Source organism: Eutrigla gurnardus (genome assembly GCF_963514095.1).
Source record: "Eutrigla gurnardus genome assembly, chromosome: 15".
Taxonomy (NCBI): Eukaryota; Metazoa; Chordata; class Actinopteri; order Perciformes; family Triglidae; genus Eutrigla; species Eutrigla gurnardus.
The window spans coordinates 2,236,734-2,255,366 of record NC_139938.1 but is presented as its reverse complement, the minus strand read 5'-3'; the positions used below and the strand labels follow the sequence as shown (position 1 = coordinate 2,255,366).

Here is an 18,633-nt window from a genome sequence, read left to right as displayed (position 1 = left end):
TCACATGGGCGTTTTCTGTTCTCCCGTGACACTTTTGAACAAATAACAGGGGGCGAGGCTGCCATGGCTGCTCTGTTGTTATTGGGCAGCGCACATTTCAACGGCGGCCAACTCCCGTGACAGCTCAGTCGCGACATGTCCACCGGCCTGCCGCACTCACGTCCGACTGGCCACCGCGCGTCTGACCCGGGACGTCCTCCTCGACAAACATAGCGCCGAGACCCGCGGAGCCGAGGCGGTGGGCCACGGGAAGAAGCAGGAAGTGAAACGGTGTCTGGCGGAGGTTCGGGAGGTAAGTTTGAGTGTTTCGTGGGTAGGACACTTGGCCGGTGGGGTGATGCGTTTGAGTGACACGCTGAAGGAGCTTCAATCATGAGCCGCCGGCGAAACGGAAACAAACATTTACCCAGGATGCTGCTGCTAATAACTTCGCCAACATGTTTTACCTCACTCCGCCTAAACAACGTTCAGTTTTAATGCTGCGCAGTCACTCCTGTGACGGAAACGGTGCTTTATTTTGGTAACCGACTGAAGTGGACGGCCTCTTTAGACCACTAGCAGCGTCCTGCAGAGCATCAGCACCAGGCTCGTCCAGCATCGACGACCATAAAGGAGCTAACAGATCGACATCTTTGCATCAGTGGCCGACAGCATATGTTTCATAGAAAACACAACTTCCCTATTTCAGTCAGTTCCCTATGATGGTATAGGCTGATACCTCATTAGATGTATTTGACTCAAACTGTGCCAATGTCTTGCAAAAGCCATTCCACTAAAGTGTTTTAAAAAAGTGTTTTAATCTGTCAAATTGTTCTGCACAAGTTATTATTTACAAGACAGATCAATCCATCCATTACTCTCTGGAATAATCAATTAATTAATATCTTCAAATTGCATGGCTGAGCAGCTGGAACCAGTGAGTTTTTTTACTTTTTTTCTTGAAATAAGCATATATATGTATGTGTGTGTGTGTGTGTGTGTGTGTGTGTATATATATATATATATATATATATATATATATATATATATGATTAATCGATTGTCACAATAGACACCAAGTAATGAATTAACCGATTAATGGACTGATTGTTTCAGCTCTTCTCTCTCAATAATGTGCAAATCTTAGGTAGAAAAGAATAAGCAACTGGGCGTGATGTCTATAACAATGAGGAGATGATGTCCCTTCATGTCCCATCATGTTTTGTGGTGTGAAACCTCTGTCATAGTTGGGGTTTCCCATCATGTGATTCCTGTAGCTGACTATATTTTGCACAGAGCGGTGTTGTTGAAGGGACTTGGGCTTCAGGGACAAAAGGAAAAAAACTGCCTCCTTGAGAAAGACTGGAGGAAGTTGAACGCTGCTGGGAGACAGACAACCTGCCAGGTCACCTGTGCACAGAGGGGCATGCTCAGCAGAGACGTTCGCTTTGAGCTGCATGTAAAAACAGACGAGCGGCTGCGAATCAGGTGACTGCACATACCGCCCTGAGGTGTGAGCAGCAGCTTCCATGAAGAACTGAACTACCAGACTGTCTGTGGCGTCTCAGCGCTCGGTTTTTGCGGTATTGTGCAGCAGAGATGAGAAGTGACTGGGTCACGTAGATTGGCCAGGTCAGCACCCAATTGTTAGATAGTTAGATGCTTGTGTTGAGTGAGCCACTGAATCTGAGTGTTTTTCCTCTTCAAAGTTTGTTCATGTGAGTCTGGAAGCATTCACGAGGCAGAGCGTGTGCATGTGCTACTTTGCACATGACGACGTTAACTTGTAGGGAAGTACGGCAAATGTTTAAAAACATCAGTGTGTTTATGGGTGTGAGATTACAATGTGTGCTTGTGACTTGTTGGTTAATTTGATTAGAAACGGAGAACAATACATCAATACACACTATTTAATGGTCTCCCTCTTTATAAAAACGGGATTAGAAGAACACACATTGGACTTTAAAGTGGACTGTGTGCACAAATGGACAACTGGGGGATATTTGTCTGTTGGACTTAATGATGACAAATGTAAACAAAAAAAAACTAAAGCAAAACTTTCCTCTCTAAACAAATATTGCCAGCTGTTCGCAGGTCAGTGACTTACAAGCACGTTAGACGTTTTGTCTTGTCACTAGTAGATTTTTGTTTTCCCAGGCTAAGCACACTGGCCTCGGGCTCTTCTCACCAACATGTCAAACGAACGCACCCCTCTGATCACCTCAGGGGTCTGCGGCATGGCCGTGACCGCAGCAGCATGCAGCGTGGAGCTGGACACCACCTCCGGATCCGCCTCCGGAACGCCTCGGAAAGACCCGCGACAGCTGAATACTTTTTTCGGGGTGATGGTGCCGACCATCCTCTCCATGTTCAGCATCGTGCTGTTCCTGAGAAGCGGTGAGTAGATGCGAGTGCGAGGACGAGATCAGGAGAAACCAAAAGCTGTTTTTAGTTGTAGACAGTGGGCGCTTGTGTGACTCCCTTACAATATAACCGAGTCATTGTGCTGTGACTAACGCTGACGTCATCTCTTTTGCAGGGTTTGTGGTCGGTCATGCGGGGCTGTTACAGGGCTTTTTAATGCTGTTTGTAGCCTACACCATTGTATCTCTTACAATACTGTCCATTTGTGCCATTTCCACTAATGGTGCAATACAAGGTGGTGGAGCCTACTGTATCCTGAGAGAGCAAGCGTTTGTATCAAGTGTAACTTCATCTTGCCTTTTCAGTGTCAAGTATCAATCTTAACTCCATGTGACCAGACATGATCAGCAGATCTCTGGGCCCAGAGTTTGGAGGAAGCATCGGGTTGATGTTCTTCCTGGCCAAAGTGTGTGCGTGTGGAGAGTATGTTCTTGGTCTTGTGGAGGCGATACTTGATGTATTCGGTAAAGATCCCGGTAAGGATTTTGGTTCCCGTTTTGAGCTAAATAAATGACCTACTTCAGCTACTACCCATCCCACAGGATTCTGAGTTTTCGTCTCTTTCAGATTCGCCCGTGTCCGCGGGAGTGCGAGTGCTTCCTCAGGGTTACTGGTACACGTTGCTGTACTCCTCGGTGATCCTCCTGCTGTGTCTGCTGGTGTGTCTGGTGGGCGCCCACGTCTACTCGCGCACCGCCTTCGTCATCCTGCTGGTGATCACCGTGTCCTTGCTGTCCATCTTCATCAGTTCCCTGGTGGTCAAACCTCGTGATTTTGTCATAACCCACAAGGGATCTGGCAACCAGAGCCTCCGCTACAACGCCAGCTACACAGGCTTGAGCATTACCACTCTGAGGAACAACCTGGGCTGTGAGTGATGGAGCGTTTGGTGTTAGACAGGATGTGAAAGTATATTTGCAAGCAAATCTATTAAAAAGTTTTGCTATTCCACATTTCTGTCGTTGCAGCTGGTTACTCTTTGGACTACAGCACCAACACCGTCATGACTTTTTCCAGCGTGTTCGCCATCCTGTTCACCAGCTGCACTGGGGTTATGGCCGGAGCCAACATGTCAGGTGAAAAAAGCCTTTTGTCCTGCATGTGTGATCATATTGGAGCAAAGTTGCTGTCCCATAATGCCCCTGCTACTTTTACCTTTGATTTGCATGTTGTTATGCAGAACGATGACAAACAAGAGATGTGTTCATGCACACAAACATGCGAAACCTGATGTTTGTTTCTCACTGCACATGTCTGATCTGAAGGGGATCTGAAGGCGCCGAGCATCGCCATCCCTAAAGGCACCATCGCCGCCGTCTTTTACTCTTTCACAGTCTACGTCCTCCTCTTCATCTTGGTCAGCGCTATGTGTGACAGGTCTGGAATGGTCCCTAATAGTGTTGGCTGATATGAATACTTGCATAGAGATCAAAAAACAAATAAGTTGCCCTTTTGTTTGTTTTTCTTTAGGACCTTACTGATTCAGGATTATGGGTTCCTCCAGAGAATAAACATCTGGCCGCCGTTTGTCACCATCGGGATCTTCTGCGCCTCTCTGTCGGCTGCGATGTGCACCATGATCGGAGCGTCCCGCATCCTCCATGCTCTTGCTCTGGATCACCTCTTTGGTAGGGCCTCTTTTTCTCTCATCATATCACTGTCTTCTTCAGTTGTTTTCTAAGAAACTTGATTTTCCCTCACAGGTTTGCCATTGGCCCCAGCTACCATCACATCAAGCTCAGGGAATCCGTGGGTGGCCGTGCTGTACACCTGGGCTCTGGCACAGGTGAGCAGAGTTATTGCGGCGTGCAGTCTCATATTTTCAGAATGAATGTCCTAAGCAGGAATGCACTGACCCCCCTTTTTCAGTCCCAGTACCAATACTGATCAGACACTGGTGTTCAATTAATAATCTGTATGCCTCAGTGTGTGGAAGTGACTGGGATCATTTGTTTATGTGTAAGGCAACATCAGGTTTGACTTAACTATTGCTTTCCTAACTTTGTAAAACAAACGGTAACAATTAAAACACCCATAGAAAATGACAGAATTGTTTTTTTTTATTAAAATGATGGTATCCGATACCAGATCGGCCTGTTGTTAATGATACGATCCAGCTATTTGTGGCATCATTGGACTGATTTCTGATATCGGTATCACTGCTTCTCTATCTGTCTGTGTTTCAGTGTGTGGTTTTTGCAGGCCAGCTCAATGCTATAGCAAGTTTGGTGACTGTTTTCTACTTGCTTGCCTACGCTGCGGTTGACCTGGCCTGTTTGGCTCTTGAGTGGGCGTCGGCACCAAATTTCAGGTAGTAAAAGATCAATCGCTACTAAAGGAAAATTTAAGAAATCCAAAAATTGAAGTGGAAACTTTCAGAATAAAACTGCAAATGAAAACCCTTACTGTTGCAATAAAATATCACAGTTTAAATGCTGCCTAAGAAGGACATGTTTTAGGCTTTCAGTGCTGAAATAGTTGTTAATTATCCACAGTGTCATCATTGAGTGTTGCTGTAATTTCAGACCCGTGAAGTAAGAAAAAAATCTGAAATTGCTCAATGGCAGTTCAGTGTCTTCTTTTAGAGAGTACAGGCAATTACCACCATACAGATTAAAAACCTTATCTGCCTCACTTTGATTTATTACCATCATGTATTTTATTGTCTCTGCTTATGTTTCTCACGTGTCCGGCAGCCTCATATCTTTGTCTCTGTGTTTTACCAGACCGACCTTCCAGCTCTTCTCCTGGCACACCTGCCTGCTGGGCATCCTGAGCTGTTTGGTGATGATGTTCGTCATTAACCCTGTGTACTCCTCAGGCAGCATCGTCCTGCTGTTAGTGCTGCTGCTTTTCCTCCACTACAGATCGTCCACCAGCAGCTGGGGCTACATTAGCCAGGCTCTCATTTTCCACCAGGTAGCTGGACACACACGCACACACACACACACACACACACACACATAAAGAGACAGCGCTATAGTGTGTCATCAATATCGTCTTCCTTTGGGTTTAGGTGCGCAAGTATCTGTTGATGCTGGACGTGAGGAAAGAGCACGTGAAGTTCTGGAGGCCGCAGATGTTGTTAATGGTGGCCAACCCTCGCTCCTCCTGTCAGCTCATCCTGTTTGTCAACCAGCTGAAGAAGGGCGGGCTGTACGTGCTGGGCCACGTGCAGCTGGGAGATCTGGGTAATTCTCTGGATGGTCTGTGATGGCCATCTGCAGCTAACAGTATTACATTATTCTTATCTTTGTGTAGCCACGTGAAACTCACCTTTTGGCCTTTCATGCGTTTGGACACCTTTTTAACCCACGTTTTCAATCAACGTGGTATCATGGGGTTTATTTTCCTCGTTTCATCTGCGAGCACATGAACAGAGTGAGCAGGAAATATTAAAGTAGGTTGCATATCATTGTAGTTGTGTAACATATCTGAAAGGCCTCCCTGAAGTCCACAGGCACTATCATGGAAGACTAGCTCAGGGGCTTTCACTTTCCATCTGCTGCTCCTCTTGCATTTTTAATAAGATAATAAGTTTCCTCTGTATCATTGTTGCATCGGTCCTGCGAGTATAAACCAGACATTATCTAATTCCACCAAAAGTCTAGTTCCTTGGGTATTTAGCCAAATATGCACATCTCCTTTTCAAACTGTGGGAAAATATATTGTGTGATGTACCCAAAGTAGATAGAACGGCGGATGCCGACATATTCTTTCTTTCATTCACTGACCTCGGTGACCATTAGGATACATTGCAAAGTCTACAAACAATGCGATTAGATAATTTATTTGTGTTGTTGAAAGTAAAATATTGTAGTTTTACGTACTGCATTCTATCTGATCGTATACATCTGACAGCTGAAGTTAGTTCTTTTTCGTTCTAAACTGTACCCTCCTGTGTTCCAGACTCTCTGCCATCAGACCCGATTCAGCAGCAGTACAACTTCTGGTTGAGCCTAGTTGACAAACTTGGGGTGAAGGCCTTTGTAGACCTGACCCTGTCTCCCTCCGTCAGACAGGGAACACAGCATCTGCTGCGCATCACAGGCCTGGGTATGTTCTGGTTTCTCTCATCCCGACATGCCCACATTCACCATGATGATGGTTGCTTTATCTGCACTTCTGTTTCCCTCCACAAGGCGGCATGAAGCCCAACACACTGATCCTGGGTTTCTATGACAGCTGCACCCCTGAGGACTTCTTCCTACAAGATTCTGCATTCTGTGACTCTTCCGTGGGACAGGGGAGCGAAGGCGAATATAATTTTGGGGTGGATTTGCCTTCACTACAAGCCCATTTCCCCCCAGTCCGACACGTTGAGAGCCCACGCTGGCTATCACCAGAGGAGTATGTAGGGATCCTTTCTGATGCCATTAAAATGAATAAGAACGTGTGCCTTGCCCGCTATTTCTTCCAGTTAGAGGGAGAGGGTAAAGATAGCAAGGTGGACGGGTCGGAGCGGACAATAGACGTGTGGCCTCTCAACCTGCTCCAGCCGGGCAGCCGGGATTATGAGGATGTGTGCAGCCTCTTCCTGCTGCAGATGGCCTGTGTGCTCAACATGTCCAACAGATGGCGCCATGCGAGAATGAGGATCTTCCTGAATGTGGAGACCGAGTCCAGCGACCAGGGCTGGGTGGTGAACGAAGAATCGTTCCGAGAGCTGCTGAGGAAGCTGAGGATCAGGGCTTCGATAAAGATTGTGCCGTGGGACTCTGTGGTGCAGCATCACGTCCAGCCAGACGGGGAGCCTCCTGCAGAGCCAACACAAGCCCTGTCCGAGGGCTTCTTGTCCGCAGTTAACTCTATGTTGATGGAGCACAGCGCGCAAGCCGCTGTCCGCTTCCTGTATTTACCTCGACCCACTGCTCACTGCAGCCAGGCTCAGCAGTACTTGGCTCAGGTGGAGGCAGTGACCAACAGTTTGGGGCCAACGCTCCTGATTCACGGTGTTACCCCGGTCACGTACACTGATCTGTGAGCATGTGTAGGTGCAGCAGTCTTATCTGTGTAAGTTTAATCTCTGGTTACATTTAAAAAAAATAACACCTCACATAAAGAAAAGTGGATGCTAAGTTACAGTATGTAGCACCAGTTACTAGATATTCACCGAAATTAAGCTTCTTTTATTGTTTTACTCAAGCTAACAAAGGACCACAGTCGAGTGCATACGCCGTTTTTGCATTTAAATAGGATATTTTCCTATTTGCATACACTTGAGCTGGCTTGTTGATTGAGCCAAGAAATGGGGGAAATACAGACTTTTGTGATTTATGTTGATATAAGCTCTGCATTATCTTTAGGCCTTTCACATGAGACAGAAATTAAAATGTCAAAAATAACAACACAATTTGTTTGGAGCAATACGGGTTTTCTAGGACATTGAATATAGAAATGTCTATTTATAATTTCAGGGAAGAAATGATGGTTTTGTGATGACAATTGACCACGGTAAAACATATTTTCAAGGTACAGTTTCCAAATGGTTTTGTGTTAAAGTTCTGCTTTCTTTTTCCTACATTTTCAGATATCTGTTGGACCAGGTTATCCAAAGACTTTTTGTTTTGTTTCTGAGCCTAATTGACTTCTGACTTTTGTTTACCATGCACAAACTTTTTTTCTGTTAAATGTACATCTCGTCTTCACAAATGGAATAGTTTACATTTGACCTCAGAATGATGAACAGCATGTGTTGCTGTTGTACGTGCTGACTTGAAAAATATATACTGGGATTATATGCTATATAATGCAGACTGTTAAAAGGGTGCCAAAAATGGTTATACTGGTGGTTACTATAGAGGTCCACTCTAATCTGGTCTCAGTTCGGACCAATTGCAGTCATTCACCATATTTATAGCACAAAATGCAGATTATAATATTATTGCTTTCTTGTCATGTTTTGTTTTATAGTTTTGCAGCACTCACATGGACCTTTTGGCGTGTTTCATCTTGAGTTGTGTCATTGAAAAGCCTGAAGGGATGCTAGCGACCATTGCTGCAGATATACATATTAAACTGCTGTGTGTCATAGTTGAAAATGTATGCCAAATGTAATGTGCATCAGTATCTTTGTAATATTGTAAAATCTTAACAGAAAATCTGTATTTAAAAGAGTGCATAAATGCAATACATATTGTCTGTATGTGTCATGTTTAATAGTACAATTATTAATAGACACTATATAAAGAAACTGTTATGCCGAATAGCTACATAGATTAAACATAAATAAATACAAAATTCAAGCAAATGAGAAAACGTGCAAAATAGAGCAATGATTTCGCTATATTAAACACATTTAAGGTATCTGAGCAGTGGAGATAATCTATGATAAAGCCTACATTCAGCTGTAAAAGTCGACATTCATTGTCCGTAAGAACTTCAGCTTCTGTGCAGATGCAGGCTCATTACTCCTCCTTTTGACAAAGCTTCTCCTTTGTCTTGCACACACTTGTATCAAATGGACTGGCTTTTGCCATGTTTCGCATCTTTCTTAGTAAGAATGGTGACATTCGAAACCAGTCCGGCAGGAGTACTGTGAGAGCCACGTTCTGTAAGATGACAGGAAAGAGAAGGAGAGACGTTAAGATGTGGCAGCAGCTGACAGTTTGTAAAAGATCATGGATGCTGACCCCTCTGACCTGCAGCGCGTGGGACAGACAGCCGCTGGTGTAGCTAGAGTGACCCACAGTGTTCAAGGCCTCATGGGCGAACTCCGAAGCCCTCTTCACAAACCAGTTGACTGACATGTTCTTCGTCATGTTGGTGGACACCAAGTGGGGGGCCACGCACTGGGGGGGGGGGGGGCAAAGTGATTATGCGTTGAGCATTGATTCTGAAAAACATTCCTGCCTGTTTGGTCAACCAATAAAACACACTTTCTTTGGCCGCACACACAGAAACCTTGATTGCATCTTTCTTTCACAGCGGTAAGAGATCAAAGCATCATGTGCTGCAGCAGAAATGAATAATTTATAAATTAATTACTCTGGATGTTTGCATGGCATCCTCGGTTGTTGATGGGGTTTTTTTTTATTTAACGTCAGTTTCCAACGTCAAGTGCTCCGTGTGGGAAAACTACAACGCGCATGCGCCGATCGACGCGCTCGCGCTGCGATTTGATCGGGTGTTTGCTACTTTGCTAGCAGTTGGCAGAGGTTTCTGGTGTTTTTAAAGAAGATAACGCCCACCAGACGCTACTGACATTGACCAAAATTCTGTTAAAAAAACAGAAAACGTAATAAGGTAAGTGGTTGTCCCTGGGCGGAAGTGGCTAACTGCTACGTTAACTTGCCAGAGACAACGCTGCTTTTGCGTCTTCTACGTCCGGTGTGCGTTATTCGGACGGGATGTCGTTACTTAATCAAGAAGAGCAGGGTTTCAGGATTTCAGGCATATTCCTGAGAGGATCAACAAATACAAAAGCAGCAGGACAACGTGGCTTCCTTCGCAGAGCAAACATGGCTACTGGATGGCGCAGAACAAACTGAGGAGGACAGGTATGTGCCCAGCGGGATTATTTAAAACAATGACTTTGAGGGCTAACTGATAGACAACATTGACTTTATAAGATCCGTTTTTGTAGCAGTACAAGTGAATAACTCAAGTAGCACATACTTTACCTGAACACTAATTCCCTTCGACTTGTACTCAGCATGCAGACACTTGGAGAAATATATCACAAAAATCTGAAATAAACAAGAAAGGTAAAGTCACAAAACAAGCAGTGTGTGTGGTGGTAGCTGCCATGAAATGGTGCACTATTCGGTGACCATGTGAGCGGTCAGGGTGGTTTTGAACAAATGGATGAGAAAGTACCTTAGTGGCAGAATAAAGGGACAGCAAAGGATGCGGACGGGTGCCCACTTCAGAGGAGATATTGATGATCAGCCCTGTCCCTCTAGGAAGGAGATAAAAGAAGACAGACATCCATGACGGCATCCTATATTTTCATTACTTATATTAACCATTAACCTCTAGATGTTTGTGATAATACCTTTCAACCATTCCTTGAAGAACCACTCTGGTCATCTGAGTGAAGAAAATATACATCATGATTTTATGCAGCAGTAGCAATTAACAAAAAATACAAAACTGTGTTCCAATAAAGTGGAAAAGGTGACTTCATAATCACACAACCAGACATTAAATAATCCCATAGATAATTTACCTGAGTGACTGACAGCATGTTACAGTTGATAATCTGAGTGATTTTCTAGTCAGAAGAAACACAAAAGGCAAACTGTGAGGTGTACATTGGCGATAAGCAGGACCTCAAACGCCCTGAGTTAGTAAAAATATGACATCCATTGCCCTCAGAAAATGACATTTAAGATCCAAGTATTACCTGTTCAGCATCTGGTATATCCAAGAAATAGGCAAAATGATCGGAATAGGTCATTCCTACATTGTTAACTGTGTGGGTTACAAAGGCACAAACAACCTTTGTTAATATTGTATTATGTCAATGGTTAACTCTTTTTCCCTGAAACTATTTGGCCCATCAGAGTCTGCACATATTTTCTGCATTGCTCATTTTGGTCTGGCAAGGTTCAGGAGAAATTTGCATGCGTAAACAAATGTAAGGGCATACATAGATCTGTAAATTCTTACATATATTTGTCAATATATAACAAATCTGTAGATACCTACATAGATATTAATGACTAAAATGTATTTTCCTCAAAGAGCTGGAAATACAGACATCACTTACAACTCGGCAGGACTCTCAATTGGCTGTCTTTCTACGTATGACTTTTGCTACGCTTTGGCGTGGCAGACATCTGCATGTGGTGATTGGGCGGGTAGGTGGATTATTATTATACTTTTAACTTTGGACAGATCTAGACTAGCTGGTTCCTCCTGTTTCTAGTTTGTATGCCAAACTAAGCCGTCTTTAGCTGTAGCTTCATATTTACTATACAAACATGAGAATGTTATCTTTCTTCTCATCTAACTCTTGCACAATGGTGAACTGTTTCTGTAATCACACAGTGCCACAAGCCACCTTTTTTTTTCAAGTTGCTAGACTTTTCTACAAAAATTGGTGGCAATATTTCTCATTTATAAAGTATCTGAATAACTTCCCAGTGCCTTGCTTGTGCTTACCCAGAATCCCAATCTCCAGTCCCCGTAGTTCTTCAGCTATAGCAGAGTAGATACTTTGACCTTCTGTGAAGTCAACTTGGATGGTGCGAGTCTTTCGTCCATACTCATCCTCTGAAGAAGCAGAGGAATACATTATTATTTCTGGATATGCACATGAAAAGACAAATGTGTTTTCTCTGAAATTGGAAAACGGCAGTAGTTAAACAGTATTATTTCCGCTTCACTCACCTATCTCTTTTGCAATCTTTTGAAGCTTGTCATCAGATCTGCTAACCAAAACAACATCCAGACCTCTGTGCGCCAGCTAGGAGGAGACAAGCAAGACACACAGGTTTGTTTCTCTTTTAACCAACAGCAGCATTTGGTGAGATCAGAAACCCTTAATCTAAACCAGCTCAACAAATATCTACGGTCTTGCCCCCCACTTGAAATTTGGACCCCAAAATGGAGAGATATTGTTGTAGAAGGAAATTGGAGACTCACCTCACAGGCATAAGCTTTGCCAATGCCAGATGTGGCACCCGTGACAACTGCACAAAGGAGAAAGCACAGATATGTAAGGTGAATCAATTTGATATTTTACATAATTTTAGAATTATTAAAATCTATGTCCATTTGTTTCACACAGTTATCAAGTCATGACAAAATTTTGGGGCAGACCCATAGCTGCTGAATTGGACCTCTCAACACTTGCATGGCATGTAGCTGTCATAGCTCTTGGCATGGATAAACGACCTCCCCTCCCATTTGAGAGAGAAGGTCCCTGCTCAGAGGAAACGTCGTGGCCCACCGACACCCTGGCCCAACAATAGAGCTTTCTGTTCAAAGGAGCTTCTTTTCTTCTTCCTTTGTGTATAATTTTTGGAATCCAGAGTGTCATGAGTGGACAGAAAACTGCATAAACTTAACAGGATATGGGACATTGACTTGAAGTTGATGTGTATATAGATGATTGAAATGTTTGCAGCAAAGCTACAGAAATGTACCATTATGTAGGAATGCGACAACTTATCACGTCCCTTATCAAACTGCATCACAGAAAGGAATCCAAGTGCTACTGACGGAAGTTAGTGTTGCTAGAAAGTCCAACTATTCCCACATCTTAACTGTCTGCACTCTGTTGCACACTAAATTACATTCTTTAATACGATTTATATCCTCCACCTGCATCAGAACTGAACATATGTAGTCAGTGAAAGCTTCATTAGCTGTAAGTTGAAAGTAGTTCAGCCTGTGTTTAATACAAGTTACTATACAACTTACTATACAATACATGTCATCATGCAACCATGTGTGGTGAATTGACAAATAAGTCATCTTAAACTGTAATTCTGACGCTGTAAACATTTTGTTAATCTATAAAAGCAACTTGTATAAAAACAAGTACATTTCCTTTTACATTACCTGCCCATTGCCCATATGTCCTTAAATTCACATGCCAAAGCTCCGACAAAAAGAACTGTCTGAATCCACCCCAACATCTCCAGGCCAGTTTCAGCAGGTGGTAGACGACCGTTAATCCCCCAACAATGGCCAGCACACCAGTGAATGACATTTTGCAGCAGAGCTCTTGACTGAATGCGGTTTCCTTGACAGACACATTTTATAAGGTTAGTCTTTTATGTGAGCAAATTAGAAATGTGTTTATGTACTATACTCCTCCCACACTGCTCCACCCTGTGCTGCTGTTAGACTGCTGTAAACTTGGCAGACAACAAATAGGCCTACCCTGGAGCTGCATGATGCACCTGAAGCTTTCAAAACTCCTTGCAGACAGAACTGAGGGAACAATTTTTTAAAAATTGACAAAAAGTCAAAGATGGAGCATCATTTTCTGTTAAAAAATGTTGCAGAAAGGTCCACGTCTACTGCTCCCAGTGTTGCTACTTTGTGATCATCTGAGAACTTTGTATGTTATACAATGTATTGTGTTCAGATGATGATGATGATTATTATTATTATTATTATTATTATTATTATTATTATTATGAGGGCTTTTTCTCAGGTATTCTGTACAGTTGTTATAACTTTCGTTTGCCTGGAAAACAATGCTCGTCTTCCTCAGATTAGTCAAAACTTAAACTCAATGCAAGTTAAGAAATTGCCTAATATATGATTTCTAGACTATTGGCAGTTCCAAATATTCCTGCATGCATATTTAATAAAAAGAATCACCAAAACAAGAAATTTACTTTTTAAATGATACTCCAGCGATTTAAGCACGTTTGACAGTTCAAGAGAGACAGAATTTTTTGTTGGGGTGCTAGCAGGAGCAGATTCGGTTATTAATAGATCATTATTAATATCAAAAGAACTATTGACATAAATAGGATTATTAATATAATTAATAAAAACGGGGCACCAGCCTGAAATCAGGGAAAAGTTAACCGAACCTGGACTCAGTCTCAATATAAAGGGGTTTTTACTCAAATGCCAATAATTTATCACTATAAGTACAAACAATTGACGGAATTGTTGAATTATTTGCAGAGATGAGGTTGATATCATTTATTCTTTTACAATATAATAAAACACAGCAGTACGTTCTAAAAGCTTTTATTAAGTTTTAGAACAGCTAATGAAGCGCTTCCCATAATGCATCTTGATAAAGTCTTTCGTTAAACCCTTCCTTTCTGATAAATTATTGTATCTTGTAACTCCATTGCCCCAGTTTGTAAAACTGTGTTGAGATTATGAATTTACAGTATAGTCTACAAGCCCAAGATGATATAACCCTGATGACATCATCAAGATTATTTTCTCAGGCTTTGGAGAGCTCCCTCGAGAGTGATTATATGGTGGAGCGCTCCTTTTAAGAACTGGGTCATGTTGCAATCAATCAAAATAATATGTCATAGAAATAGCATTTGCATTTTATCACAAAAGTCCAAAACAAAACTTTGACCCCTCTAGTAGTTACAGCAGAGATAAAACAAATAGTTGTGTATTTGCTGCAGCTACAATCTGTCTGGCCTCAACGTCAGCAGAAACAGTCTTACCCATTCATGTAAAATCTGCGTCCATACATGGATAAATTGTAAATGCTTTTGATTAAATGTCTGAGCGATAAATGTTTTAGATAGTCCTCATATTCCAGTTGTAGATGCATGTTTGACCCTGTTAACCAAGTGATGGGAGAAAGCTGCTTATCTTTCGAAAAAAGTAAATATTTTACTATTCATTGTGGTTCACTGTAGGTGGAAGATTAAGTAGAGCTGCACTCACAAACTTAGTGGAGCACTCCGTTATACCACTGACTGATTGACTGACTAAATATTTACTTTAATTAAAGCTAAATTCACTCTGAATTTTGCTGGTGAATTGAAGAAGAGACATAAGACATTCGCCAAGCCTCTGATTTGCCCAGCAGATGTAAATAAGCTCTTATAGTTTGGATTATATGTGAAAACGGTGGCCTAATATTCCTTGTTCCTAACGGACCAATTAGACCTCAATTTGTATATTCACATAGCATTTAGGTAAATGTCAATCTGGGGTGAAATGATAAAATTTACAATATATTTACATTAATTATATATTTCTTCTGTATATAGTGATCCCTGCTTCACTTCAGAATCCTATACTTTTTTTGTTGGTGAATTGTTTTCAGCTTATCAGTCTCTCTGTCTGATACTACTACTTTATGCCCCTGGTTCAATTTGGTATTGTGCTGGGTGTGATCCCAATGCAAGATGCTCTCTAAGTAACAAAATATGACTGTATAGATGACACAATATTTCACTCGTATTAACCAGGAGAGGCAGAGAGGGATTATTCTAAGACTAGATGACCAATGGGGAAACATCCCAAATCTAGTTTGAATGCCTTTTATTATTGTTGTTAAAATTGCACTCGCAAGCATTTTAAGTTTTTTCTGATGACTTTCCTTCTTCACAGCCAGCTGCTACTGCAAGCTTAGAATAAATGGATACGTGAGCATAAAAGGTCGTACAAATTAGTGCCTGCAGTCAATAAGTCGTCTTTCTCTCTGTTGTTCGGGTATCGGATCAACCACCAGATGGTGCTGCAGCCCCCTAAAAGGCCACAGCTGGACCAGGATTTGAGAGACGGATACAATATCTACGATGGGATACCTTCTCAGTTGAGTTAATGTGCAAACGTAATTCTGCATTTGTGGTTTTTCCTTTATCCATATTTAAATGTCAAAACATTTGAGAGCATTCTAGTATTCGGGTGAGCATAAATTCCACAGACAATATGAAGTACAACTAAAAGGGTCAGTTCATCCCAAAATCAAAATTCTTACCTGTAGTTCTGTTGATCAATAAGATTGTTTTGGTGTGAGTTACCGATGGCCGGAGATATCGACCGTAGAGATGTGCGCCTTCTCTCAAATATAATGGAGCCGTGTAGCTGAAAAAGCTCAACAGCAATGTCTCTTTCCAGAAATCGTGACCTGGTTACTCAAGATGCCTCTGAGTGCCTGAGAGTCACTCAGCACTGAGGGTTAGTGCTGAGGACCGACGGGCACAGCGGGAAGAGAAGAGGGTTAATGGGGAGAGTGAAAAGGTCCAGGTGGGAAAAAATAATCCTTTTGGATTGTTGGCTACATTTCTCTTTATCATGGTTGTAGGTGGACAAGGGAGAGAGAGAGAAAGAGACATCTAAAAAGTAAGTCCTGCATTCAAAATATCACTCAAGTAAAAGTACAAAATTAAGGCAATTATCAAAATAAAATTAAAATTCTAAATGTAAAAATAAACACTGAGGAAAATATATATTATATTATTGTGTTATAATTATTGACGCATTAAAGGTTGAGTAGGAAACCACAGAGACTTTGACTTTGAACGCATCGCAGAACTAAAAAAGTCCCGCCCTTTTCGTTCCTCTGTTCAAAGCTGCTCACCCAGAACGCCAAACGAGTGCCCAAGAGCAGCAGAGTGTGGCAATCTGGAAGTTAATGTTTAGAGACATGTTGGCTGTCCAAATATTTGCTGTGTCCGAAATCATTCCCTACTCCCTATATGGGAGTTCTATGTAGGACACTATAGTGGACTCATCGGCAAAATGAAAAAACACTTTCGGACACTACTCGCATTTCTTTCGGCGCCTTTGACGTCATTCTTGACGCGTAATTAATACGTGTCAGATCCCACTGTACGTCCCCGCCAACATAAACAAAGGATTCATTCAACCTCTTTCGAGCGTTTTGATCTATAATGGATCCAAAAATAATTGTGACCTTTTTTTGTTCTGACCGTTGTTGAGGAGTATGGAGTTAGATTTGTGTCTTTATTACATGCGAGAAAATAAATGATCTGAGAGAGAAAAAAAAGGTTTGAGAGAAAAAATTATCACACTGATAGCAAAAAAGCATTTGATGAGAGAAAAAAAAATATTTGAGAGAAAAAGTTTTCATACCAATAGCAAAAGATAATAATATTTGAGACTAAAAAAAGTTTTGAGAGAAAGTATTTTCTCATAGAACATAAAAAAATATAATTTTTTAAAATTATTTCTGAGAAAAAAAAAATCTCTCTCAAAATATTTTTTTTTTGCTATCAGTGTGAACACATTTTTTCTCAAAACGTTTTTCTTCTCGCTCTCAAAACCTTTGCTCTCGAAGCAATTTCTTGCTCTCGTGTCAGGATTTTGCTATCGTGTCAGGATTTTGCTCTGGCCGTGAAAATGATGTCAGGGGCGGGGCCATGTTCCTATTGGCCGGTCGGGTGAGCCCCGTCTTGGGAGATCTACTCAACTTCCCCAAAATGCATTGCGGCTCGTCTGACTTCTGAAAAGTTTTGGATAATGGCGGACGATTGCGGTGATTCTGGCGACAGCCCGACACAAACCGCGTACACATGTAAGTATACTGTAACACGATTTTTATGTTTCCAGCTGACTTTTAAATCGTATTGATAATGAACGTTACTTTATTGTTGTTGGAATTGTACGTTAACGTTACGAATCGAAGGTCCTGCCAGCCGGCTAGCCTACAGACGGTAATTTACCATAGAGGTTAGCGAGCGTAACCAAAGCGGCAAATGTGCCGTTTTTACCGACGTTAACTAAGAATATAGTGCTTATGTTAAACCGTGGTTATATATTTACTAACGGTGGTAAATAACGCGGTGCACCGTTCGTTAAAGGGACGGATGCAGGCACCGAGCGCCTCATTCAGTGGAGGGAACGATGAGGAGACGTTCACCGGCAGGAGGAATGCTGCTCTGAGAGGCTTCACTTAAAAAATGTGGTGTTAAATGTTATAATTCTCATATGCAGGGCTTAACTACTACTGGTGCATATTTAGCTACTCAATGATATAAGGTTGAACACCAGCGTATATAGATGGGAGATGTACTGCTTTCCTGAGATGTCTACCTGAAACGTTCTGTTGAACATGAATGAAGTTGTCTTTCTTATTAATAATCAGGCAAAGTCAGTGCTGGGTAATATCTACAATGTGTTAAAACATCAGAGTCCATTAAGTTTATCCCATGTGGAACAGTATTACTGTCCATATTCTAATATATGACTAGTGGTTAATAGTTGATCTAAACAATGATTACAATAAGTGTTTGTATGTATGTATTTGATGTTTATAGGAACTGACGGTGTCAGCACTGAGGGAGGAGAGGTCACTGCTGCACACTGGAAGTGTTTGCTGTCATGGATGAGGTGATGGAGCAAAGACCTGCTATTACTCCACTACACCCCATCTCCTCAGCCATGATGCCAACCACTGCAGCAGGGTCTCTCCTCCAGAGCAGGAGGGAAATAGACCTGCAGGCCAAAACAGGAGTCAACAATCGTATATATATTCAGATATTTATTATTTAGATTTGTACACAACCTAATAATCGTAAAACATTTAACATTTGTCTGTAAGAACTACTGTGTGGTATTACTTATAAACTGCACTACTGATAAACACAAATAAAACCTCAACAATAATCATGTTCCTGCAACACAGGGATCTGGACATTTGGAGCAGACACTGCAGCTACGAGCCTCTGAGGATGTCCCAGGAGTAAGCAGTGGTCGAGGTTCTCCGTGGAACACCTTGAAAGACAGAAGTCCTTCCTTAAATCCCCTTCCCGAAGTAGAGGCCCATCGGGGGAACAGGAGGATTGACCTGCAGTACAGCCGTCTGGCACC

General features: G+C 42.1%; 2 protein-coding genes across 4 annotated transcripts in view; one reads left to right on the top strand and one right to left on the bottom strand.

The window, feature by feature from the left end:
* Positions 1-13,094, bottom strand: part of hsd20b2 (hydroxysteroid (20-beta) dehydrogenase 2) — a 98,358-nt gene extending 85,264 nt beyond the window's left edge. Inside the window, exons 1-11 of the mRNA XM_084029411.1 lie at positions 12,916-13,094; positions 11,995-12,041; positions 11,740-11,815; positions 11,512-11,622; positions 10,751-10,818; positions 10,574-10,618; positions 10,400-10,434; positions 10,222-10,303; positions 10,026-10,091; positions 9,045-9,194; positions 8,851-8,954 (exon numbers count right to left, since the gene is read on the bottom strand). Of these exons, the coding sequence (XP_083885537.1) occupies positions 8,851-8,954; positions 9,045-9,194; positions 10,026-10,091; positions 10,222-10,303; positions 10,400-10,434; positions 10,574-10,618; positions 10,751-10,818; positions 11,512-11,622; positions 11,740-11,815; positions 11,995-12,041; positions 12,916-13,066 (935 nt within the window). The 5' untranslated portion in view covers positions 13,067-13,094. The remainder of the gene's footprint in view (positions 1-8,850; positions 8,955-9,044; positions 9,195-10,025; positions 10,092-10,221; positions 10,304-10,399; positions 10,435-10,573; positions 10,619-10,750; positions 10,819-11,511; positions 11,623-11,739; positions 11,816-11,994; positions 12,042-12,915) is intronic.
* slc12a9 (solute carrier family 12 member 9) lies at positions 58-8,537 on the top strand. 3 transcript variants are annotated; one of them, XM_084029409.1, is made up of 15 exons: positions 58-292; positions 2,137-2,376; positions 2,519-2,653; positions 2,742-2,879; positions 2,971-3,273; positions 3,372-3,479; positions 3,669-3,780; positions 3,874-4,031; positions 4,107-4,189; positions 4,590-4,714; positions 5,130-5,322; positions 5,420-5,594; positions 6,313-6,459; positions 6,546-7,416; positions 7,934-8,537. In XM_084029409.1, exons 2-14 carry the CDS (start codon positions 2,172-2,174, stop codon positions 7,385-7,387), a joined length of 2,724 nt encoding a protein of 907 aa, XP_083885535.1. In that variant the 5' UTR covers positions 58-292; positions 2,137-2,171; the 3' UTR covers positions 7,388-7,416; positions 7,934-8,537. The 3 variants fall into 3 exon arrangements, with proteins under 3 accessions (XP_083885535.1, XP_083885534.1, XP_083885536.1); XM_084029408.1 differs by having other exon boundaries at positions 6,546-8,537; XM_084029410.1 differs by having other exon boundaries at positions 59-292; positions 2,206-2,376; positions 6,546-8,537.
* Positions 13,095-18,633: the final 5,539 nt, after the last annotated feature.